Below are 27,302 nucleotides of genomic sequence, written 5' to 3' on the forward strand. Positions count from 1 at the left end.
GGCTAGGACATACAGGATTAAATGGAACATTATTTATAATGAAAAAGCATGTTGATGGAATGTGTGAATATTGCAATAGTCAAGAGACCATAGAGCATGTAATTATGTATTGTCCTAAATACCATCAAGCCAGACAAAGATTGATCTCGCAACTTAGTGAGAGCCAGATGACATTAAATTTACAGCTTTTATTGCAAAGAGGATCAGAGAACATTTGCTTTCAATTTTTGTTTCCTTTCTTGAAGATAACTGGGTTATTAAAAAGGATTTAAGTAAGTGTGGGTTGACCTCTTGATCCACACTCCAGTCCAGATGGTGGCGGTAATGCTCCAAAAAGCTGGTTTGCAATCCGCCATTCAAAATCATAAGAAGAAGAAGAAGAAGAAGACCCTACTAACGTTGCTCATTGGTCTACGCAGATTCCTGAATCTGATTGGGTCATATCAGTATGCCGGAAATATAAAGTAACTACAGAGGTCAACAGCTGTGTGAGGAGTCGATCACAAACTCTTCTTTTTAAAAAAACAACTAGATGATCGCATGTTCTTATATATCTGCGATCAGCCACCTCTTGTGTATGCGAGTATAAATGAGCTATTAGCGACATGCTAAACTAAAGGAATCATGATATTTGCCTGATAGGACTTACAACAGACTTTAGATCATGTTTGTTTACAACAGACCTCAGATCCGAGGCTGCCTCATGTTTCTGAGGGGAACGCGAGCTTACAGCCGCAGCAGAGCCGGTGACGCGTCAGCTCCCCGCCAGATGAGCAGAACCGCGTATTACGACATTCTGCAAGTTTCCCCGAATGCGACGCAGGCGCAGATCAAGACAGCCTATTACAAACAATCTTTCATGTATCATCCGGATCGGAACCGCGGCGAGGAGGCGTCGCAACGCTTCGCCCTCATCTCGGAGGCGTACAGCGTGCTCGGCAGCGCGGCGCTCAGGAGGAGATATGACCGCGGCATTCTGACGCACAGTGACGCGCAAGCCACCGGGAGACCATCAGAAAAGCATCAAAAGCCTAGACGAGCGTCAGACGCGTCCAAGAACGCGTACTTTAACTTCGACGCGTTTTATCAGGCTCACTATGGCGAGCAGCTGCAGAGAGAGAAAGAGATGAGACGCACACGAGAACAAAGTGAACAATTGCAGCGGGAACATTTCAAGAGATGGAAACTGAACAAATGTACTGAAATAGCAGCCGGCGTTCTGCTGCTGTGTGGAGGAGTCATTCTTATCAATTTAAAATCTTAAATTATATGAGAGAGAGAGAGAGAGAGAGAGAGAGAGGTTGTGTCTAATGGGCTGTGGTGCCAATAATTTGAACTCTTCTAACAGTTGGTTTTCTTCAGTAAAGTATCATATTTTCATATTTTGGTTGTTTGTTTTAAGCTTTGGTGCATAACACATGAGACTATGTGCCACTGTTTTAAAAACAAAACACTTAGGGGAGGTTTCCCAGATAGGGATTAGATTGACCACCACTAATAAAAAATGAGGTAACAAAATGTTCAATTTTACAATTGAATACTCTTAACATAAAAATAGCAATATTGTGACCCAGGTGTTAATATCATATGGCCAATTCCCAGTTGACCAAAAATACGACTGAAGCCACACTATGGGGTGGTTTCCCAGACAGTGATTAGTCCTAGACTAAAATAAAATAAATGTAAGAGCTAGTGTGCTGTCCGAGGGGGCTCTGAGCTCGGAATTTTAGCCCAAACCTAGAGTACTTCCCCCTCTTTAACTGGGATAGATGAAACTAGCTGAGAGTGAGGTGATGGGGTGGAGGAGGGATGTTGCAAAAAATGTCACGGGACAGAGGTGAAGTACAGCTATTTGAAGGGCACCTCTTCATGCTGATTGGTTGGATAACATGACCATGCTTCTCCGGACTTAGTTAAATAAACTTGATTAAAAGTACACACACCCCTGTTAAAATGGCAGGTTTTAATTGTGATTTAACAAATGAAACCAAGATGATAGAGTTCTCAACGGGCCTGAAAATTACAACCCGACCCGTGGCTTTTAAAGCCTGGACTGGATGTAACCCGACACATCAGGCCTAAAAAAAAAATTTGTTTGGTTCCGGTTTCCGACCGACCCTGCCAATTTATGTGCGACCCAAATTTATTTTATGAGCTTGGGGAAGAAATAATTCACATTAAATAAATACACAAATAAAAAAAATTTGAGGCGAACTATAATTTACCTTTTAGTACAGCACCGTTTTTGTAAAGCACGCGTCCTCCAGCAACAAACAAAGCAGCTACACAGTCGTTAACACAATAGTTCACAGATCGTTGTCGCCACTTACAAAAGCACTGGTAAAGTGGTAATTTTTGGTGTGCATTCGAGATGCTGTTTCGTACACAGCAACGTGATCTTTTGCCCCGCCGAAAGTTGTAAATTACAGACAAAAAAAGACGAGCTGAACAACAATATGCAAGTGGGCTTTTCTCTTCCAGAGAGCACAAACCAAGGCTCATTTTTGCTGGCAGTAAGTAGGTATGTTGCTAAAATTTTCAAAATGGTTAAATGCTAAAACGAGTTGTTCAGATAGAAAGAGCTTGAAAAAAGCTTTTAAATGAGACCAAGATCATGTATATGGGTTAAAGAATAACAAAATACTGGCCATTTGAAACGCGAAAATCATAACTTTATTTGGTCCCATGTTTTCCATTAAAATTCAAGAAAATGTGTGACCGAATCATGAAAATTATGAAGTTTTTAGCTATAACTTTTTAAATCGTTAAGATATTGACCTGAATCTTTCAGGATAAGCTGTTTGATATATCCTCTACATATTCCACTTCTGAAAAGTCAGATATATAAAAAAACAAACCACTAATTACACCAAATAACACTCTTTATTCAGTCTATATATACAGATATCATCTACATGGCTATACGGCTGCGTCCCATTCTTTACCATTCAAGCAGATTTTGGTAGAGGTAAAACCACCTTTGGTAGTCGGTCAAATTTCTTAAAATTTCGTTCACTTGTAGTTTAGCAATTAAACTAAATGTCTTTACAATTTCAAGAATGTCTTTACTCAACTTCAGCAAAAACAACGACTATTTTTCAAACAACCGACTTTGGCGAGCTCGCACGGCCAGTAGTGAAACATAAAAGGTTGTGACTGAAAACGAGAAGGTACCTATGGTTCTTCCGGTGGTGTTAACAATAAAAACTCAGAAATTTCGCCATCAACAAACCAACAGAAGCATTATTTTCAACAGCACCGCGCGCCGCCTGAGAAAATCTTGAGTTTCGCTGAGTGGAACCAAAACGTCAGCCGCGACAGCGGAGTTAGCAACATACCTACAGTAAGTGAATTATAATATTTGAATTTATGGTATTATGACCAGGGCTTGACATTAACACCGCCAAACGCGGGTAAGATTTCGGCCGTAAGGCGGGTCTGTTTTCTTAAAAGTTATGCGAAATGATAAACAATACGCAATGCGACACTGGGATACTACAACTTCCATGAGCATTCTGCACCCAGAGCAACGCACAGAGATCTGTTGAGAGACGCGCACGCGATCAGCGGGGCGTTGCGGACCAAAGCGTCACCATCCAGAGAGCGCGCGAGATGGATTTGCGAATGCACAAGAGGACGCAGTCTGAGCGCATGCACACTTCGGGAAAGATAAAACAATTGCATGGAAGTGATTGATTAGATATAAATTGCGTGCAAACTCTCAGTGCAAGAGCGAAGAGAAATTCAGCGCATCTGAATGCACACGAAATCAAAAGAAACCCGCCATCGAGAGGTTCGCGCATCATTTTAATGTAACAATAATGCCCTCCCGACATTTGTCATTAAAAGTCTTAAATCACTTTTATCAGAAACCATTTAGCTTATAAAATACATCTGCATGACAGTAAAATTAATGTACATATCTTGACAGTTGACAAGTGGTTATCGATGGGTTTTGTGTTTATCTTTTCAGTTTAGAATTAGTGTTTCTTCTACACCCCTGTTCTACTTTTAATATATTCATTCAAAGTTAATCTATTTATGCCTTAATTACTAGCATGTTTTTCATGCATCTTATATGATCTTTATCATATACTAGCTATATACCAGCTAAATGTTGTCTTAATTCGGGTAGTCAGACTGCATTTGAAATTCAGTCTGCATCTAATTTAGTAAGTAAATTTGCTCGAATTAAAGTAATTTTAGGATGCCAAAGTCAAATTTAATCATATACAATTTAACTTTGGCTAGTACCTTTGAAAAACAACTAGCCACTTTGGCTGGTGAGCAAAAAAGTTAATGTCAAGCCCTGATTATGCTACAAAGAGTTCCACTTTTATACTTTAGCCACAGGCTCACGTAAGATATTTTTCATATCATACAGACAGATTCAACACCGGCCTCCACATATTGCGTTTCGTTATTTATTTATTTTTTTACTTTAAAACACGCAGTGTATTCGTTCAGCTGCATTTACTGCTCTCTCTCTCTCTCTCTCTCTCTCTCTCTTTCTCTCTCTCTCTCTCTCACACACACACACACAATTAAAAATAGATAATCCGTGGAGATCTGTGGCTCTGCGCTGCGTGAGACAAACACGCAATAGGGCCAAAGTCACCTCAAATATATCCGCTATTCAATTTAAATATTTAACAATTTCCTACCTATCCCTTGCTGCCACTGTAAAAAAAATAAAAAATAAAATAAAATAAATTCCCTACCGACCCATGACCTAAACTGACAACCAACCGGAACCAAACTTTTTTTTTTATGCCTCAACATGAATTATATGCCAATTAACAATACAAACAACTGAAACAATAAACTTTAAATATATAAATAAAAATCACACAATAATAAATAAAAAGAACTCACACTTGTACCCAGCCAGCGGTTACCCCTCCTGTAGTAGCGATGGTGAATTCAACTGCGGCAAGTTACTTTTCTCCAACTCCTTCATCTTCTCCAGGCTAAAGGGATGCACACAGCGGCGTCAGGTCTGCCCCTGCCCCTCTCTGTGATGCATGTTGCACGCAGCAGCCAAACTTTCTTTACGGTGAACAGCAGCGATGATTAATAATCTTTTTTACTGAGCGGAAAAGATTAAGCCCAAGGTCCCACCCGAGTCATTTGCTTATATAATTTTGACCCTAACCCGCAGGTCCCGTTGAGAAATAAGATGAATCATGTCAGAACCTTTTCTGTCTCTATTGTGTAATTTCTACCTATAAATTAAAGTGCATGACTGTGCACACCCTTTTAAATATATGTAGAATCATTAAAATGACAGAATAAACCCTTAACCTGTATGTGTTGTTGGGGATGTTTTTATCCACTAGAGTTTTTATTTTATTTTAATTTGGCCACAACTCTCTCTGTTTCAGCAAATTGAATGATTTTTGGTGACAAATCTTATATTTACATATATTTTAAGAAAATGCTTTGAAATGAAAAAAAAACTCAACGATATACCGTGGGCAAATTTACTACCCTTTCATGTTGTTAGTGGATGAAAACATCCACTAAATGCAACGGCTATAAAAATGTATCAGATAAATATTTTTTCCAAATTTTTTTCATAAATCTGTTAATCAACCTCAGTACTGATCAAAACTACCAAATCTTCACAAAAATTCCATGATTTAACTCTTTAATTGCCAAGTTCATAAGTGGTGTCACTGATTTGGGGAAAAACACACACAAAATGACAGATTTTCAATATAAAAAGTGATATTTTTTCTTGACTGTGTTGGCACTTGGCCTGGCCCCATTCATTTCTTTGGATCCAAACAAGTGTTTGGTGGCTTCTAAATTCATCCCTGTTTGGATCCTAAGGAATGAGTGGGGCTGGACTAAATGCTTACACATTCACAACGCACTGTACAAAGATTAAGTGCACGCAGAGAAAAAAAATATAGGTATGTATTCATTTGTCTAAGCTGAGGTAAGAACATAGTATAATATTGAAAAACGGTGGTGTTTTCCTTTAATAAATTGCAGGGCTCCAGACTAACTTTTTTCACTAGTAGCACAGTGCCCCCCAACTGAAAATTTTAGGGGCACAACCAGAAAATTTAGGGGCACACACCGTAAATCAACATGCTAACCAAATATTCACATTTCTACTACTGTATAATAAATACTTTAAGGATGCAGAAACTATAATGTGCTGTTTATTTTTTATAATATCCAACTGAAAAAGTCATGGGCAACAGAGCGCTCACTCAGCAGGTATGGGATCTTGTTGAAAAATATAAATCAGGAGAGGGTTACAAAAAATTCCAAAACATTAAATACACCCTGAAGCACTGTAAAAACAAAAATATCCTGAATTCTTCATGTTTGATTATGAGCTTTTTTAAGTTTGTAAAAATATTTATCTCACAAAACCATGTGGAATAATGAATTATAGTCAACGAGACCATATAGTTGAAATTTGGCCATAATACCAAAAGGTATATTTGGTGCAAAAAACCCAACAGCACATCACCAGAAGAACACCAAACCCACAGTTAAGCATCGGGGTGACAGCACCAACATGGTTAATGGCTGCTTTTCTTTAGCAGGGACTGGTGCTTAAATAAGGGAGGAAGAAATAATGAATAGCTCCAAATAAGTAAAGCCCAAAACCTTAATGCTTTTGCCAAAACACTTAAGATGAAGAGGATTTTCAGGCTTTTGACATGACAACCACAAAGCACACCTCCAAATCAATGGCTTCACCAAAACAAGATCGAGGTTTTGGAATGGGACAGCCAGAGTCCAGATCTTTTTTTTTAAAGTCCAGACCTAAATCCCATCAGGTGATCTGAAGAGGGCTGTGTACAGGAGACACCCAACCAATTTAACAGAGTTAGAATGCTTTTGCATGGAAAAAATGGTAAAATTGCAAAGTCAAGATTGGTGAAACTGATTGACACTTACTCATTAAAATTGCATGGTGTGATAAAATCTAAAGTACGGTATTAGTTTAGGGGTGTGTACACTTATGTAACCTGGTTATTGAACAATTTAACTTGCCATTTTTTCATTCCATATTAATTTTTATTGTTATTCATTTTAATATATAGGTTGTAGTTTCACAATAAAGGTGGAACAGGTTCTGACACGATTTTGAATTCACTATGTGTATCTGTTCTCTGGCTTTTTCTTTTTTATGCTATGCTGCATTAAAAAGTGCATACTGAATAAACTCAAGACACATTAGTTACTTTAAGTTTTATCACTACAAATCTTCAAGATTGTTTGTTCATTTTTTTATTGTTCACCCATTTTATTCACAGAAATATAAAGTTGTGTGTCGTTCATCACTTTATACAAAAGCTCAAAATGGTGAAAACGTTCCATTGTTAGCATAATTATTTTCCTATAAAACAAAACAAATAGTAAACAATAAATCAACAAACAGAAGATTGTTTTATGGGAACTAAACTTTGTGGAACGAAAATTACAATTATTTTCTGTGAGTCTCTACACAATTACACAAAATACGGTTTAAAAACTGAGAAATCAAAATGAGAAACATTAAATCATGAACACATGAAATAGCAGCAGATACAGACTACAGATTGTGAACTAACATCTGAGAGATAAACAATCCTTAACTTCTCTCTCACACACACAAAATACCATCATCATGAGCCGATCACGAGTTTCAGAAATCAAAAGTTTCCTCAGCAGTAAAATATCAAACTGATATAATACTCAACACTGTTAGATTAGTGATGAACAAACATCCTTAAACTGCTAATAGGTGTATATATGACAGCAGTGAAGGGATCAGAAGGAAGACGGCTTACAGCTGTTCTGCAGGGAATTTGTTAGGGTTACAGATAATCTGTTTATGCCACCAGTGAGATTAACATCTGTGAAATAAAGAAGTGTGTGAATTAAACATAAGAAACAGTGCAACACTTTAACCTTCATGAAACACAGATCCCAATACTCATCAGTAAACATCTACAGTAGGATAACAGAAAACCCATTGAGTGAGGTATTAAAACAGCAACATTTGTCTCAGAGTCAGGAAACATTTCAACCAGGTCTGTTTTTATGAGAAAAAAATAAAACACTGTACCAGTCAGAAAACATACTATAATGATCATACAACAACAAATAAATTAATTCCAACATTCATTCTTTTCTGTCAAAACACTGGCAATACACACTGAACTCATTTACATTTCATCTGTAAACACTGAACTCAAGTAATGTAAGTCGGATCAAATAAACGGCCTTACGTGCAAATACCTTCAAAAAAAAAAAAAAGAGTTTAATATTGAGCACTTAGCAGTAACGTCTATCAGGGAGAATCTAAAGACAGCAGTGTGTATTTCATCATTCATGATGGTGAGAAATCAGTGAGTGACGATGATGTCAGTAGAAGGAGTATTGATTTTCTACGGCTCGAGTCCGTCGAGAACCATCGCTGTCATGATAATCATCAGTGCTGCCGGTGGCGGTGGGTGCGAGGAGTCTCTCGGCGCTGTTACTGCGACTGTGGAGTCCGGTGGACATCGATGCTCCTGTACTGGGTTGAGCCATCGGTGATGAAGATGAGCTGGATGAAAGGGCGGTGTCTGACAGCGGGGCGGTAACACCGGCGGACACCGGATGAGCGGACGGACAGATTTCGGTCCGACAGGCAGCAGCATCTCGCAGGGGTGCAGTAGCATCTAAACACAAACAAATAAAACTTCATAAAGTCAATGTGATGGCAAACAGCTCACTGGAAAACACCCCTCTGATACATTAGGAAAATTAGACCTTTCCTATCTGAGCATGCTACACAAGTCCTAGTTCAGGCTGATCCAGAATGCAGCAGAAAGAGTGGTCTTCAATGAGCCAAAGAGGGTGTTACTCACTCCTTTCTTTCTTTGTTAGGTTACACCACCTTCCTATAGCAGCCCGCATCAAATTCAAAGCTCTGCTCCTGGCCTTTAAAACCACCACTGGGTCAGCCCCCCTTACCTTCACTCGCTTATACCCCCTAGATCCCTGCGCTCTGCCACCAAGCGACAGTTTGTGGTGCCATCCCAAAAAATAAAAAATAAAAAAAATCACATCAAATACCTTCTCTGGTTCTGCTCCACATTTGTGGAATGATCTGCCGGTTGCGACAAGATGTGCTTAATCTGTAGCCATCTGCTTAAGCATGTAGCATGCTTATTTTCCAGCTACCTTAGAGTTAAAAGGAGATTTTTACCATTTTGGAATCCATTCAGCTGATCTCCGGATCTGGCGGTACCACTTTTAGCATAGCTTAGCATAATCTGTTGAATCTGATTAGACCATTAGCATCGGGCTCAAAAATAGACGAAGAGTTTTGAAATTATGTAAACGTGAATTTGTGATAACGGCGACATCATGCTTGTGTTTATTCAGTCTACAGGCATGCGTGAGTGTAACCAACACAACAATGGCGTCCTACAGGACTGCAGCTCAAGATCCTGAGTTTATGAACACTTCTCCAACAACGTGTACAAGTAATAAACCTCTCTCATCATCCATCTAAACTAAACTGCTTCATGCTTTCGCCATCTTGATTGTTTGTATTTGCTGCTCTGTAGAAGAATGCGTACATGCGGTGTGTAGTGTGAACAGGACATTATTCAAAAATGCAAAAAAATAAAACGTCTTTTTACTACATCACTGTCGTGTAAACTTAGATGCCTTAGATGTAAACAGTGCGTGTGAAACAGTGAAATGTTTACTGAATGACTATCAAGAGTGAATCCTCTGATATTTATTGAATATGATTGGCTGTTAATGTAATGCATTTCTGGGGCCGTATTCACAAAGAATTGTATCTTACCACTATGAGTACTCCTAAATCGCACTAAAAGATTTTAGCTAAGGGTTTTCTCTTAAAAGTTATTCACAACGCCTTTCAGACCTACTTTTAGTAAGGAAAAATGATAACTCCCAAACTAAGAGTGAGTCTTCGTTGCTACGGATGACGTCAGTTCTCATGCACGAGCTGCCTCGCAATGACCACGGTGATTGGTTGTTAGATGACAGGGCTGTCATGCGTAACATAACACAGACGCACCAAATCATGGAATTACAACATCGAAATATGTCTGTTTCCTACACAAAATAATAATAGTAATGCCATCGAAATGCATATATAAAAGAAAAGTCGTGAATGAAATTAATACCCAAATTAAAACCGCCAATTGCCTAATAATAAAAAACGACATTTAATTTACATCCTATTAGCCTAAATAGACTACTTAAAGCAAGGAAATGTTGCCCATATTGAAGAAGCCTAATGTAATAAATAAATGACGGAGGATTATGAACTCGCCAAAACGGAAAAGAAAGCCCAACTGGACGCAGGATCAGTTACTGCTGCTGTCCCAGTTGGGGCTGGAAAAAAGAAACATAATAAAAGGGAAATTCGGCACTGAGATATCAAGCAAAACTAAGCTTGAGACGTGGGAGACAGTGATGCGCGGGTCAATGTACAAAACAACCGGCACCCGACCGACGTTTTCAACTAACCCGCCCGCAACTCGGACCGCAAAAAAAAATTATATATATACCCGACCCGCTCCCTTGCCCGCATTTTTTTTTAAGTAGTAATTGTTTAAAATAATTAACTGCCATTTTTATTTCAAACGACCCGACCGACCGCGACCCGAATATCATAAAAATATTTTTGGATGATTCGTAACCGCAGACACCCGCTCATTTCGGATCAACCCGCGCATCACTGGGGAGAGGATTTGTTTGCAGAGCAATGCAGCACTCCTGCTTGTGTCGCGGACCCCGGACGACTGCGAGAGGCGGTGGTATGCATTACAATCGCAGTCAAGGGTTGAGATTGCAGCCTTTAAACGGGCAAGCATGGCAACAGGTTGGCGTACAATTAAATATATAATATCATTATTGTTTCATGTAATTCTAAAAACTTCCTGCTTGTCATGAATGTAATGAATTATGAAACAAATGTCATAAACAATATGCTTACATTAAAGTGTGCTTTTAAGTCTAGGCAAAGCTTTTGAGTTGGTGAAACTGTCCATGTATGTATTAATCAGCACCTAAGCCATTTTACGATCCTTTGTGAATAGGTCTTAGTGAGTTAGGAATCCTCTCGACTTCTTTAAAGTGTCCCAGATTTAGGTGCTACTTTTAGGGCTAAAATGCGTCGTGAATTACTTTTAGTGAAAAAAATTAGGAGTCCTAAACTTAGGAGTGACACGCCTATTATTTTTAGGAGTTGCTCCTAAATTCGCCAGGTAGGAGATACTTTTAGCCTTAAAATTCTTTGTGAATACGGCCCCTGATCTTTACTTATAGTAGAGTATATTCTCACTTGATCACTGGACAATATATCAGATATAACAGATAACTGATTTGTCTTCTCCTGTGTAAATAGGAATTTTAAACACAAATGCATATTAATGAAGTTTTTCGAAAAAAGTGATCTACATACTATTAACTGAGTAAATCCTGTAACCATGAACAACAATAATATAATTTCCTGACATCAGGGTACCTGTGAGCATTTGCTGGACTTGTACATATGATCGTAGTGTGATGTCAGTTGAGCCGCCAGATTCCAGAGGTATAGGATGAGCGTGGAAATGTCGTAACATGTCCGAAACGTTTTGGAACCAGAGATGGTGCACGTGACACTGTCCGTTTTCATTCACAGACAACCGCAGGTGCTACAAACACAAATATCAGATCAGATGAGATGATATAGTGAAATATTAAACAATAACAGCCTTTGAGTCATTTAGTCATACAGGAATCATGTGTAGTGTTGATGACCTAAACTGTATCTGACTAATCAATGTGTTACACAACATCACAACATGAGGTTATGGGGCCCTAGGCAAGACCTTGAAAATGGGAACCGACCACATTCTGAGCAGAAAAATATAAATAACAAGCTAATGCATACAATAATGTTTGACAAGCATGTTAAGCGCTCAGTCATAAATGACACCTTTAATCTCACCTTGGCTTTACCCTGGAAATTAAAGGTGAGGACGTATTCTCCGGGGCGCGTCTCGCTTTGGCGAATGACAAACAGACCGTGACTGCGGGCGCCACCGGTGAGGACGAGCTGAGCCGCTCGCACCCGTGACAAGGTCCCATGGAACCACGGGTAACCGGACAAACTGGGTTCTCCTTCTATTTCTCTTGTGGTTTCACCAGGACTTCCTAAAGTTTCAGGCAAAATATTAAATTGAAGAATTGGCTTCTTTCAGCATTCTTGCTTATTACATCAACTCGTATTCAGAAAATTAGCAGGACCAGAAAAAGCATGATAATGTACCTGATGTGATGTTTGTCTTCTGTGACTCTGGTGACTGCAGAAATCTTTCTAAGGCCACGTGTGAGGGATGCTGGGTAACAGTCAGGTGATCGCCCGTATTACTACATGAACGCTCAGACCCACGATGTGATTCTGAATGAAACATGCAGACAATCGAAAATGTAATCAAATCGAGGATTTGGAGAATCGTGACACTACTAGAATGTGTGTACATCAGGGGTTATCAAAGTGGGTCCGGGGACCCCTGGTGGTCCTCAATGCTTAGCCAGGGGGTTTGAGAAATAATTTGTTAAAATAATGTTAAATAATGATATAATTGTGTTGCATTGTTAAGAAGGAGATACTTACATATAAGAATTATGTCAGTCTTGCTACTGTTGATTTTATGAAAGTTTTTAAGATAATTATTTTAAAAGTATAACTGTTGAGTCCAAATGTTAAACAAAACAACCCTCCTAAAACACATAATTGAATCACTATGAAACAAGTATAAAAATAAGCTTTAGTTTAGGGTAAGAATATGCTTAGTAACTGTTAGAATTTTAAAAGAGGTCCTGGCGTCCCTGGCAGCAAAACGTTTGAGAAGCTCTGGTGTCACTATCAATCAAACGTTTAGGAACATGTTTTCACATGAGCTTTCACACTGTGATATATTTTCTATATCTATTATTGGCTGCTTTTTCTTCATTATTTAGTGAAGGTCGTCCATTTTGAACTAGTAAAAAGTAAATTTAGTTAATGAAAGAAAATATTCCTTTTTTGTCAACATAACTCATTTCAAGCATTTAAAGAGCATATATTATGCTGCTTTTCTTGACTTTGTCTTTCCTATAGTGTGTTATGACTATTCCACACATAATGTCCCAATAATCCATTCAAAAGACTTTATCATCCACTGTAAAAGCTATTCTGTGTAATGCAGTTGTGACCTAATGGTTAGAGAGTTGGGCTTGTAACCTGAAGTTCACCAGTTCGAGTCTGACAGCTAGCAGGTTGTAATTGAGGTTGTTCGCCGGGTGCTGCAGTGATAGTTGCCCACTGCTCTGGGTGTGCGAGGTCACATTTCAAGTATGAACTACCATACTTGACAATCACATCACTTGTACTTCATAAACTAGAAAGGATTTAGCCTCCTGGCAAGCTCAATATGTTAAGAGACAAGACATTTGTTGTCACACACTCTAAGGGCCCACTTATATATCTATGTAATGTTAAAATTGAGTATTTGATTCACCGCTCCTTTAACTTGATAATTTGATATATAAGAGATCATCATACTTAAGTGAACATCCTGCAAGTTTCAGAACTGAAAACGTCCGTGCTACTGAAACCGAGTGAGGAAATATGACGTCAGAGTAGAATTGAAGCACCTACCCAAACCCAAATACAATGACCACTTTTGTAGCCCCGCCCACAGCTTCGCGTGACACACGTGTGTCTCAACAATCAGTACATGTCTTTAAAAAGATTGCCAAAATGTAACCAAAATGACTTTTAAATAAATCTTTTCTGAGAGACTTTTATTTTGATGCGGTGATCTGGGGCCGTATTCACAAAGAATTTTATCTTACCACTAAGAGTACTCCTAAATCACACTAAAAGATTTTAGCTAGGAGTTTTCTCTTAAAAGTTATTCACAACGCCTTTCAGACCTACTTTTAGTAAGGAAAAATGATTACTCCTAAACTAAAAGTGGGTCTTCGTTGATATGGATGACGTCAATTCTCATGCACGAGCTGACTCGCAATGACCACGGTGATTGGTTGTTAGATGACAGGGCTGTCATGCGGAACATAACACAGACGCACCAAATCATGGAATTACATCGAAATATGTTTGTGTCCTACACAAAATAATAATAGTAATGCCATCGAAATGCATATATATAAAAGAAAAGTCGTGAATGAAATTAAATTAAATCAAGGGAGCCTAATACCCAAATAAAACCGCCATTTGCCTAATAATAAAACGACATTGCATTAACACTTGCTTGATTAATTTACATCCTATTAGCCTAAATAGACTACTTAAAGCAAGGAAATGTTGCCCATATTGAAGAGGCCTAATGTAATAAATAAATGAGGGTGGATTATGAACTCGTCAAAACGGAAAAGAAAGCCCAACTGGACGCAGGATCAGTTACTGCTGCTGTCCCAGTTGGTGCTGGAAAAAAGAAACATAATAAAAGGGAAATTCAGCACTGAGATATTAAGCAAAAGTAAGCTTGGGAGACAGTGATGTGTGGATCAATGTTCAAAACAACCGGCACCCGACTAACGTTTTCAACTAACCCGCCCGCAACTCGGACCGCAAAACATAAAAAATAAATATACCGGACCGGCTCCCTGGCCCGCATTTTTTAAAAAGTAGTTATTGTTTAAAATAGTTAACTGGCATTTTATTTCAAATGACCCGACCAACCGCGACCCGAATATCATGAAAAAATATTTTTGGATGACTTATAACCGCAGGCACCCGCTCATTTCGGATCAACCCAGCGTATCACTGGGAGAGGATTTGTTTGCAGATCAATGCAGCATTCCCGCTTGTGTCGCGGACCCCGGACGACTGCGAGAGGCGGTGGTATGCATTACAATCGCAGTCAAGGGTTGAGATTGCAGCCTTTAAACGGGCAAGCATGGCAACAGGTTGGCATACAATATTAAAGCAATAAGCCCCAAGAAGCAGTGGGTTACCAGTGCATTTTATAACGGCTAAGGGGCGTTGTTAGGCACGACGCGAAGCGGAGTGCCTAAAACCCCCTTAGCCGTTATAAAATGCACTGGTAACCCACTGCTTCGCGGGGCTTATTGCGTTTATAAAACGGTTGCTTCAAATTATGTATAGCAGGATTTCATATAATAAAACACAGCAAATAAGTTGTAATTATATTAGTACAGATATTAGTCTTCCGCCAAACAAAGTAGTTCCTCAGACTCAAGTGTGTCTGCAACAGAGCGGTTCCCAAGCAAAACAGACGGAGCAAAGACACAATGAAAATATGATTCATTAAGACTGTGGTGTTTATTTTCATAAATCAACATTCATCTAATTTATACATTAACATTTATACCGTGCAACTGTTGACGTGTGGATCAAATATGCTTGGAAGCATGCTTAACACTTTCCCTGCCAGCGTTTTTTAAAAGAGTTGCCACCCAGCTTTAGTTAAACATTAATGCCTTCCAGAAAAATGTTCTTCTTTAGATATATAAACATACAATATATCAAATGAAAGAACAGACCCTCTGCTTTCAAACAACAAAATAAAAACGTTTCACCCTACCTTCAATTGTTCTTTTATCCTCTCAAATTTTGAGCAAAATGTTGGGATAATTCCATTTCTGTGAATTACTTTTGTTAGAGATCCGATTCAGATCGCTGATCAAAAAATACACTTGAGTTTTAAAGTGTTGAGTGAAAGCATCAGTGTTTATGTTGTGTAAGATCGCCACCACTGATCAGTGATCGCCACCCAGTGGATAATATACGGTACAACTACTCCTCACGGAAGCATTAACAAGAAAACTCAACAATATTTATTGACACTTATCTGGATATCGCCATTAATTGTTCAATTGTTGAGGATTATAATTAATACAATATAATATAATTAGCCCACCCAATAAATCAAAATTGACAACAAAATCCGACATTTTGACAGTTATTTTCTACAGTACACAACAACAGTGGCGCAGTGATACAAGCTATGTAATACGGTTTGAGCCGTGGGTTTACTGGTGAGTTTTATCACAGCTGAGAACGCGTTTCAACCAATCAGAATGAAGAACCAGAACTGGCCGTTTTATAATAAATATTTAATATCATTATTGTTTCATGTAATTCTAAAAACTTCCTGCTTGTCATGAATGAATTATGAAACAAATGTCATAAACAATATGTTTACATTAAAGTGTGCTTTTAAGTATAGGCAATGCTTTTGAGTTGGTGAAACTGTCTATGTTAAGGAGGATCAGCCCCTAAGGCATTTTAAGATCCTTTGTGAATAGGTCTTAGTAAGTTAGGAGTCCTCTCGACTTCTTTTAAGCTGTCCCAGACTTAGGTGCTACTTTTAGGGCTAAAATGCTTCGTGAATTACTTTTAGTGAAAAAAATTAGGAGTCCTAAAGTTAGGAGTGACACGCCCATTATTTTTAGGAGTTGCTCCTAAATTCGCCAGTTAGGAGCTACTTTTAGCCTTAAAATTCTTTGTGAATACGGCCCCTGTTATGATAGAGTAACCATGGAAACGCAGTTTTAGTTTTCGGTTGTGGAAGAACCGTCTATGGGAAGAACACAGATGCTGGAAAACGGAGGCTCAAAACATAACATTAGGAATGCATGGATAAAGTTTGCTTTTGAAGAAGGTCCAGCTCATGTGGGGAGTGTTTCTTTACTTTGTGTACCGCGGATTCATTTGTAAAGAAGTCGATGCTGGATTTGCAGAGAGACTGATTAAAAGCACCACTAATATTGGGTCTGACAAAAATGACACAGCAGTACACAGTAAGTAAAACATTTTACTTAAGTTATTGCGTTTCACTATTGCTTTGTTAGAAGAGATAGCTTTATAGGTCCTGTTGTAACATCCGTGTATAAACAAGTATGTTTGACTGTTTTAATTTACTAAAAACGTTAAACGATAAATAAATGTTCAACACTTAACAATACGACTGTAATTTAACGGTAGAAATATACAAATTTAGTGATAAGGAAGGACTTACCAGCCGCAATTTAGGTTATCATGCCCACTTACTGTGTTGTTTATGGTATTTTAGGCAAGTTGCGTTTGAAAGGTCCAACATTCAACAAAGCTTTTTTATCATATAACTGTGGTATGTAACGTTACGTGAATATAAGAGCAACCTCACAAGCACAATAGAAATATTCAAAGTTATTGATAAGGATTTATCAGCTGCTGTTTAAATTTTGATGCGCGCTTACTGTGTTGTATATGGTAATTTAGTCACGTTGAGTTTAAAGTTTTGTTTTTACTTTACTATACGTATTGTCATTTATGTGTATCATTTTTAGCACCCAGAATCTTTTGTGGCTCAAACATATTTGTGTTCGGCTGCTATTTTTACACATGAATGTTTTTAAAACATTTCCCCACATGTAATGACGGGGAATGAAGCTGTCCAATCATAGAAGTGGGCGTTTACGTCCAGGTCTTCAATGCGGCCCGCCCCTTCAAACGAAGCTTTTCTCCAGAGAGCCACTAATCCATGTTACAAAATAGCCTATTACTTATTGCTTTTCAGGGAACTACACTAACCTTTTCCACTGGTGGCACTTGCGCTACCAACTTTTTCAGTTACTGGCGCAAAATATGATTTGGTCGCACATATTTTTTTCAAGTTTTATTAAGGCGCTCTGGATGATAATGAACAATAATGAAACTGTATTGCATACAGATATGCTTTTTATTTTACTTGCCATCTTTTAAACCACATGCCGCCTTGTTTTCTTAAACGTTGCAGTGTTTCCCACAGATCTGAAATTTACTTGTGGTGGTAGCCAGTGCAATCATTACCCACTGACAAATAATGGTCTACTATACATGTGACGTAGAACTAATAATGTGTGACACAACACAATACTTTGATTTATTGAAAATTAATATTAATTTCACATTATATTTCATTAATCTAACCACCCCAAACTTTCTTTGCCATTAACAAAGCTGACACTGTTTGTCAAAGCACCACGAAAACATTTAATGTTTTTGCACTGATATATGAAGCAATTAGACCCATTTTATCAAACTCAATATAATACAATACTATGTATAGTATATTAATAGACAGTGCAGGTCTATAGATTATAAATGTGACTGATGTTATGATGGTTATAATTTCTATTAGATAGGCACTTTTACTGCTTATGTTCTATCTTTCTATTTCTCTCTTGCCGATTAAAAAAAGCTTAATCCACTCATTATTTCAGATTTAAAAGTCTACTTGCTGTCCCGATGACAGACTTTACATTGCTTTGGGTTTTTTATATCTCGGGTCAGCTTAAGCTTTGCTCGTTCAGTGCAATGGGCTTGACATTAGCACTGCTTTTTTGCTACAATCTCTTTGCAAACTTTTTAAATATGGATATGGTTTTAGAAAAAATATGGTTTATTAATAATAAGATTATTAAAAAAATGTGAGAAAGAAAATGCAGCGCGTGGTCGTAACAAGAACCATCGCCATAGAAACCCGATCGACTCGGGTTATACACACAATATTAATCAGACTTGGGACCCAAAGTAATTTAACTAGGACCTAACCGGACCCGACTGACCATTTAAAATATAATCCCGGAACCATACGGGTCCCGCGTCCTCAAGACCTCTGCTCAAGTTCAGAAACATGGAAGACACTGAGCTTGCGAACGCACACTCATAGGGAGAGACACAACGTGCTTTCACGCAAAATGAAGCCAACGTGTTGAAGGCTCAGAGCACGTTATAAAACGTTTTCTTAAAATCCACATTTCTGTTTTAATAAATGCTCATAGTAAATCATAGCATATTGCCTAAAACATTAGGTAGCACAAATGGCAGTTCAAAAGGTCGCATATGCGACCATTTTGGTCGCAGTGTAGTTCCCTGCTTTTGATGTTTTTAAATGTAAAAACCATGCAAACATCATAAGTAGACCTCAGACAACATTATAAAACAATAAAATCGACAAATTCACCGCCCCTTTAAGTTTGTGTTTTTTTTATTCTGAGTTGTTTGGTGCGCGATGACACACTGTCTCTCACATGCCTATCATATTGCTTAGTTGATCTGTCGAGTGTGCAGCTCAGACATTCACGTAACCCAGCTGGGTGCATCAGATAGTTTTTACGAAGGCGAGTGGTCGCGCAATTGACTTCTCTCCTTTAGAACAGCGCTCTTTGAGATTACATATCTAATTGGGAAAACATTATATGATCCGAACTGTGAGTTTTGTGACTCATTGAAACCACTATTAAATTGTGAGTAGATCCAGTGTGGAGAAAAAAAAAGAGAACAGGAACAGTTGCCTTGCATGGAAATCCAGATTTCTCAGGCATCAAAAACAAGAATAGCAGAGCAAACATTGTGGTCAGTGGCCCTTAGCTTTGTGTTGTTGGCAAAATTTGGCTTGTGGTGAAAACTAATTGAGGAACCATGTGCTTTGCCCTCAACATCAAGTGGCATTTTCTTATCTGTGACTTCCATTTATGTTTCAAAAGATTCAAAATCTGAAGTTTATAGTAATTTTAAGTTCAGTTAGAACCAAATGTTTGGATTGATAATTGTAATTTTACTATTTAAAATTATTATTATTTGTGTTTTGATAGATGTTTTGTCTCAATATTCTACATAAAAAAATTATATAATTTTTGCATTTATTTCGGGCTACCAAAAACTGAAGAGTGCGTGCCCAAAGGGCTACCATGGATTTTAAAATTTTGCGAGCCCTGCATGCTCAGGGACGGTTTGTTTTGTAATGTGAGCGGGCCCTAAGTGACTGACCAATCACAAGATATTGGAACAGCTTGACCAATCAAATGGAAAGAGGGGTCCAGAAGTTACAGAGCGTTGAAACAAACTGGAAAAGTTGTAATAATGTAAAAAATATGAATACACCCCAATAAACAAAGCCAAGGTTAAGGGCATACTAGGTGTTCTTTAAGCAAACATCTTTTGGAATAAAATGTTTTTAAATCACGTGAAACATTTAAGCCAAGTGACCCAAAACATTTGAGCAGTAATGTGTATGGTATGTATGTAAAATCTGAAGGGATGTGAAGGCATATGAGCCAATGTGCCGTGGACCGTTTGTAGTCCTGTAGTAGAACATCGAGTCGAATGAAACTACACCTCAATAGAAAGTGGTATCAATATCTCGAACAGCACATATTCGTAGTGTGTGTGTCGTGCATCATCGGGATAACATACCATCACACACCATCTCACAGCTGCAGGAGGAAACCAGTGAGAGGTCTTTAAGCAAATGGTTGTGTGAACATGACTCCAGCTCAATGTCATCTCCACTGTCCCTGTAACACATGGCACACAATCAAATATATCCAAGGATGGTCCTTTAAAAACATTAACCCATCTACAGGTGGCAAATAATCTCTTTTTTTACCCAGGGTCTATGCAATCCTGGATATCTGCCACCCACGAGTTCTTCTGCAAAGAATCGATGGTCTCCAAAATGTATTCAGCACCATTTTCTACCTTTAACATAAAATACAAAACAACTCATTTTACAAGTCTCTTTGAGCTGTTTTGTGGCATAGTACGTTTGCATTTTCAGTGATATCAGACTGTACATGATGATCTGTTCAGTGTAGAACAATATGAGCTTAGGAATTCCTCATAGTGCACGGTAATGGAGTAAGATTTAATTTTACCTTGAGCACAAATGTGTTGTCTTTATCAGGCATCTCCAGAGGCATCGTGGTCCTCACCTCCACGATAGCAGATAGAGGAACACTCACTTTGGGTTTAGATGACTACAAACAAAACACAAAATTAATGGCATTTAAATAAACACAGTCTCTTTGGAAATATTACCAATCCCACATGGACCTGAGGTGCTCATGCAAAAATCAACTTTACATAACCTGCAGCAATAGAATAGGGATGGAACGAAAGGAAAATTCTTGCCGAAAGACGAAAATAATGAAACACTCAGCCGAAAGCTGAATACGGAACATGGTTGTTTTTTCCCCCCAATTATTTTGCATTGCATTAGTTACATTTTTAGAATGTCCTTTTTACTATATTTGCTATTTGATTGCAATTTGATCATCAAAAACCTTATTGTTCTGTAAAATTTATTCAGTCTTTTTACTTGTTCAGCCGAACACAGAAAATGCCCTTTTCCCTAATTTCGGTCGGTGCATCCCTACTATAGAACTCAGTAGTATTAGCGAGTAGTATTAGCTGATAATCAGACTGGGGACACAAACAACTTGATCGGGACATATTTTATACCGCCTAAACATCCTAGCCACAACCTGTCCATAAATGTCACACATAAACATGAAAGCTTTGAAATGTTGAGTGTTCCTCTACCTTTGGTGGTACATAAAACTCAAGCAGAAACTTCTCCTCAGTGTCCATGCAGGCAGCTGTCTTCCTCAACAGTAATCTGCATTTCTGCCATTGTGTCGCTCCCATGCAATTTGTGTCGTCGGCTACCATGTATTTCAGCGTACCCTCTCTCTGGATTTCTAACAGCTCTGTTTTCTGGCTCTGAGAGCCCCGCGTTAGCCTTAGCTTTTGGCTCCAGTGGTCTGACCCCACGACCTCAGCTCCGTTGGCCCTCCTGGAACTACCCGATGGGTCTGGTTCTGGAGATGCCCTGCGGTGCCAAATTTCTTTAACCCCGTCAACCACGCTTAGACTCATGTTGCGCAGGGAAAAGCCCTTTTTAAAGCGTGCTTTGCGATGCCCCAGCGACACGTCCTCTGAACTTCTGGACTGGCTTACAGCACCCATTTTACGGGTGGGAGTTTGCTGTTCCTGTCCACTCGCTCCACCCTCTCCACTGTCCATGCTATCCAGCGATTCACTCGAGGCCCCCAAGTCTTTGCGGCGATGGTAAAGGTCGTGGCCGTAGGGCGATGAGCAACTCTGAATGCCTACAAAAGGGACAATGCTGTATTTGGGGGTCAAGGTGCCACCAGGCAAGCAGGGCTCTGGAGCTTCTTCTAGGAGAGAGGAGAAGCAGGTCAGGAAGTGTTGGGCGAAGTGTTGAGAGAAGCTGGCGTCAGCACCAGGCGAGTCGTAACATGGGTTCTCGCTGATGAAACGGCGGAACTTGTGTGCAAAATCGGCTGCAGAAGCACGAGCATGAAGCTCGCAAAACTCCTTCCAGTCTGGCAGCGGGCAGGAGGAGTGCTCCGGGCTGCTAGGAGCCACGTCACCATTCATTACTGGGCCATGCTGATGCCCTAAAAAAACACTGACAGACAGACAGAAAGAGAGGTAAAGCACTATATGTTTAAAAGCATCCATTATTGCTATTCAATTTAAACCATTTGTGGTTGTAGTTGTCATTGCTGGTGTTGTAATTCCGGTCCTTCATTGAAGAAAAAAAACTGTGTGTAAAGTTCTAAGCAATTTGACATTGTGAAAATCTAATTTGACCAACGTGTCAAACAGAAAGATCAAGATCACTGACTTTAACTCAAAATAATGCCATCTATTCTTACCCTCATGTTCTTATGTACAGTATAGGGGTGTAACAATACATCTATATGGATCGATGCATCAATTAAATTTCTAACGATACGATGCATCGATGCCACACATAAAATATCGATATCTTTATTTTGACACTCTCCACGTCCTCATTCCTTGAAGTAACGTCTATCTACGCATTTCCGCCATTTTCAAGCGTGCATTTTCTTTTTTTGTGCTAGTGTCAGCAAGTGAAAGCGGTTGTAGCAGCAAAAACACAGCGAAAGAGGCAGAAGAAGTTGTGACTGCTATCGGACGCAAATCGTGAGTTTGGAAATATTTTGTATTTAGAAAATGGACTGGACAAACAGATTGGCAAAAAACTTTTGCCAGCCCCAGTTGAAACGCTAAAGACATTGACTGTTACCATCATAAGCTTGTTTTTATATGATATTTTCCCCTCAATATTTAATTTTCTTTATTTATGTGTATTTGTTTCTTAGTTTGTTGTTGTAAATGTCCCATTGGTGGAGATTGTACCTTTAAAAAAAAATTTATTAAAAGTACAAGTTATATATTTTGGTTGCATTCTTTATTAAAAATGTAACTGTTTAACTAAGCACATAATATTAATGTATCGATAAATTAAATCAAATTGTAATTGCATCGAACAAAATGTTTGATAAACGTCTGAAAACGCAAGGTGCACTACCCTGCCTTTTAAGGAATAAAAGGCGAGCACTCTTTATATCGTTTATAACGCTGCTACAAAAAAACGAGAGATGCTCAGGGCTCATAAACAGCGAGCAAAACTCTCACTGCCAAAAAAATATATATATATATAATCCTGGTGGCAGTATAAGGCAAGGACTTTTCCATAAAATACATGTAAACATGGTCTGGCATTTATCTGTTGGTCTTTTAGTGACTATAAATCTAAGTATATAAAATCAAAATATAAAAATAAAATATAAAATCAGCTGCTGTGTATAATTGTAAGTGCCCACAATTTGTAGTTTGTGTTCATTATGTTAATTTTTCTTCTGTTAAGAAGTCATTTAAATAACCGTGGCTTGAAACAGATGGAAAATTGACTGGTTTGTGTGGACTCTCCCAATGTAAACTGTCTAAGCCCCCTGATGGGTCATGCGACTGAAAACTATCAATTGAGGAACCCAATTGAGGAACTACAAACTTACCACTCAGAAACATCCATTAACAATCCCCAAACAAGTAGTTATTCCTCAATCAGTTTTTTTTTTGTCTGATACAGACTCAAACATTAGGTTTGTTTACTATGTGAGCTACTGGCATGAGCCTCAGAGCAGAGCTCAACATTATTATTCATAACCCTTCTAAATAGGGCAAAAATAGACCATTTCATTCAATGGACAAATCCCAGGGTTGTAAATGGACATTTAAAAACATTTCTGGATAATTTTTGCACTTAATAAAGTTACATACCTTCTATGTAAATATCAAAGAACAATTTGACATTATTTCAATGCATTCTTTGACACCTTTAATGTGATTAAATTCAACTCTTTACCATGACAGAGTAAAACATTTTACATAGTGCAAATGTCTTTGTGTCTTTATGCCAACCGATTAGCCAGATAAGCTAACATACTAATACAGTTACTAAACAATCAATATCACTTCAAATAGTAATACATTGTATTACTATGTAAACTCTGATTGGATGGCTGAGGGGTACTTATGTTTATGAAATAATTGGTTTGAATCAAGATATCTCCAAACAGCTTCTTACTAGTTCCTTAAGATATCTCAGATATCTCAGAATAAATGGGTACTAGTATTTATTCTAGTACTAATCATTTCTAATTGGTACGTATTCCAAAAATTACATTACAAGTGTCTTTTTAAATATTAATAGTAACTATATACTAGTAAGTATTATGAAGCACTGGTACTTATTCATTAGATACTAGTACCTATTTAATAGACACTGGTAGTTATTCATTAAGTACTAGTACTTATATATTAGACATTAGTGTATTTTGCAATAGTTACTGATAACATTATTTATCTTAGTCGCAATTGTAATGACACGTAATGACTAGTCAGAATGGCCACTGTAGAGTAAATTAAAAATCTTACTAGTTAAATAATAAAGTTTAGTCGCAATTGTAATGACACGTAATGACTAGTCAGAATGGCCACTGTAGAGTAAATTAAAAATCGTACTAGTTAAATAATAAAGTTTTGATTGGAGATTGAGATAAACTGCAGTGAAATCTAGAAATCCAACTTGAAATCTGTTTACAAATCCTCTATATTGGGTTAAAGTAATCGTTTATTTATACCCTTTACTTAAATATCTAATGTAAACACATTGTCTAATGTTGAGGTACACCGTGCAGTTTCATAATGTCATAGATGTTTAAATAAAAAATAGTGTGAAATCTTTAAAAGAAAAATTAAATCTTACATATTATCACAAATATTGTGTGGCCAAGATGTCTAAGAGATTATATACACAATGAAATAAAACACTACATAAGAACACAATGATCAGAAAGGATCCTAAATAAAGAAAATACAAAGAAAACGAATGTGGAGAAGACAATCTAACTGTGTATACAGATGATCCATGAGGCCTTGTACTGTACATCATCTGTTATTGTGCTAATGATGATGATGATGATGATGCGAGTGCACGAGTCTCTATTTGAATGAAGCCCGTCTGTGTGGATCAGGCCTGAATCAATAGCACACACACACACACACACACACACACACACACAATGTATAGATGATGAACACTACATCTGATCATTCGCATTACAATAAAATCATTATCAATATAAACACATATAAATGCACGCGCACGCTACACACACACATTTACCTCAAATCTAGAGGTTTATTAACGCGTCGTGTAAACGCGCACGCTGAATATAAAGTCGTTTTTTCTCACCTTCGTGATTAACGCATCCGTGCTGTTATTTAAGAAGATCCCCGCACATCTCATTGCTACATGAGCCGCAGTATCTCACAACATCTCCATCCGCCTGACGCGAGCTCAACTATTCTCTCCAGCCTGACCAGCTGCTCTTAAAGAGAAAGTGCCGTGATTTGATTGGTCCCTAACTAGGACACGTCATGAAGTCATCGGTCACCAGTGAACAAATGTGATTGAGAGCATCATGCACAGGGATTACTGTAGATCACATTTAACATTCATGAAGAAATAATTCAAAAGTGCACAGGTTTTCTCCAGAGGGAGGAAGGTCATTTACAGTACAACATATGGCCACAATATACACATGCTAATAAATTAGAAACAAAAGTATGTTTGCATATGTATACAGCACCGAACATCAAAGTAAAGTCCTGCTTCATCCTGTGTGATCTATCTATACAATCATATGTATAAGAGTGTTTTACATATTGTATATGCTAAAAATCTCATATTTAAAAGCTGTCATTGTTATCTCAGAGTCAGTAGGAAGGGGATGTTCATCATGAAATAAAGATGTTGTAAGTAATGTCATGCCTTTATTCTCTCCTTATCCACATAGAGGTGAAATTTTATTGTACGCAAGAAATACTTTATTATGAGTCATTCAATTATTAGAAAAATATCAATATTCATTCATTTAGGCCTATCTGTTCTTTTTATATTATCAACATACAGAGAAAAAATAAAAATAAAGTTATTATTTATTCATTCTGCTTTCCTGTTTAATTATTTATTCAATTTATTTATTTTTAAATTTGTTTTGGAAATGCTATTTATAGGAATAAAACAACAAGTTTCCATTAATTATAAAATGTTTTATTAAAAACGGTAGATCAAGCACAGCAGCTTAGTGGAGTTTCAAGTCTGTGTAAATTGGCATGAAAAAAGTGATGAAATGGCATGAAAATGTTACATTACGGTTAAAGTGACCAAAATCACAACAGATATGATCATGGTTTTGTGAACAATGTCTAGAATGTAAAAAAAAGTACTGATGCAAACCAAATTTAAAATTTATTTTACATTGCAAGTGCACTTTTGTTCTCATAAACATCAAATAAATAATCATAGCACATTCGGGGTTGTGAGATAAATGTTCATCTAGCTCAGATGAAACAAAAGTGAGTAAATCATATATATAAACACAGGACAAATCAGTAAGTCATCTGTCTGCATATGTTGTGAGAAATTTGGGGTGTACTTTAGGACCCAGGAGTAAAGCTGCATGACACCTGCTCACAGCAATCACTAAAGAAGCAAACAGAGCTTTAAACTCATCAGATCTCATCATTTAATGGAAAATTAATAAGATGTCTGTCTAAAGAAATATTAAGTGAACAACTAGATTTCCCTAAATTTGTAAATTCTTTTGGACTTAAATTCAATCAGTGAAGCACTGTAATTACAAACACATGGGAGCAGATGTGAATTAATGTGTTTGTCTCATGTTATTGCTTAAACTGGTTGATGCTGAACAGGGGTTTTTGAGCTGTGACACTGACACAGTTAAACAGTAATAAAAAATTATGCGGTAATACTAACCGTTGCCTTTTTTTGTCACGGTTAACCATTAAAATGGTAAACATTACATCTCCAGTTCTTAGTTTGTGACACCACAAAAAATGTGATATTAACCACCCAGCCAAATTTTAACGATTTAAAAAACCACTATAAGTCATCAAAATCTTGGAAGAACAGGCAGGTTTCTCTGCTTTCAAACGCTGGGGCTATGTTCTCTGTTTCTGCTCATCTCATGTTGATCTTGAGTACCTATAGAGTATTATTGCATCCTTCATATCTCTGAAGAGTCTTTAGTTTTATCAGATTTATAAAAGACAGATCAGCTGTAACGATTGTTTT

At 37.8% G+C, this 27,302-nt stretch overlaps 2 protein-coding genes across 6 annotated transcripts; one reads left to right on the top strand and one right to left on the bottom strand.

Annotated features, from left to right (window-relative positions):
- Window positions 1–458: 458 nt before the first annotated feature.
- dnajc30b (DnaJ (Hsp40) homolog, subfamily C, member 30b) lies at window positions 459–2,098 on the top strand. The gene has a single exon (XM_055195907.2). The coding sequence runs from the start codon at window positions 665–667 to the stop codon at window positions 1,262–1,264; it is 600 nt and encodes a 199-aa protein (XP_055051882.2). The 5' UTR covers window positions 459–664; the 3' UTR covers window positions 1,265–2,098.
- Window positions 2,099–7,234: 5,136 nt separating this feature from the next.
- LOC129437638 (SH2B adapter protein 2) lies at window positions 7,235–25,550 on the bottom strand. 5 transcript variants are annotated; one of them, XM_055195902.2, is made up of 10 exons: window positions 25,398–25,550; window positions 25,090–25,178; window positions 21,347–22,238; window positions 20,680–20,781; window positions 20,412–20,503; window positions 20,219–20,319; window positions 12,296–12,427; window positions 11,975–12,180; window positions 11,507–11,678; window positions 7,235–8,675 (listed from the first exon to the last, which is right to left on the bottom strand). In XM_055195902.2, exons 2-10 carry the CDS (start codon window positions 25,092–25,094, stop codon window positions 8,377–8,379), a joined length of 2,001 nt encoding a protein of 666 aa, XP_055051877.2. In that variant the 5' UTR covers window positions 25,095–25,178; window positions 25,398–25,550; the 3' UTR covers window positions 7,235–8,376. The 5 variants fall into 5 exon arrangements, with proteins under 5 accessions (XP_055051877.2, XP_055051876.2, XP_055051879.2 ...); XM_055195901.2 differs by having other exon boundaries at window positions 25,053–25,178; XM_055195904.2 differs by lacking the exon at window positions 25,090–25,178 and having other exon boundaries at window positions 21,347–22,227.
- Window positions 25,551–27,302: the final 1,752 nt, after the last annotated feature.

This window comes from Misgurnus anguillicaudatus, chromosome 24 (assembly GCF_027580225.2).
Source record: "Misgurnus anguillicaudatus chromosome 24, ASM2758022v2, whole genome shotgun sequence".
Classification (NCBI taxonomy): domain Eukaryota; kingdom Metazoa; phylum Chordata; class Actinopteri; order Cypriniformes; family Cobitidae; genus Misgurnus; species Misgurnus anguillicaudatus.

Excerpts from the sequence above, each read along its gene's own strand:
- dnajc30b (XM_055195907.2), top strand. The coding sequence starts at position 665 with ATGTTTGTTTACAACAGACCTCAGATCCGAGGCTGCCTCATGTTTCTG.
- LOC129437638 (XM_055195901.2), bottom strand. The coding sequence starts at position 25,072 with ATGGATCATCTGTATACACA. Across the intron at positions 20,504-20,679 it reads ACAACACATTTGTGCTCAAG|GTAGAAAATGGTGCTGAATA; the intron begins GTAAAATTAAAT and ends TTTATGTTAAAG. Across the intron at positions 11,679-11,974 it reads ATTTCCAGGGTAAAGCCAAG|CACCTGCGGTTGTCTGTGAA; the intron begins GTGAGATTAAAG and ends TTGTGTTTGTAG.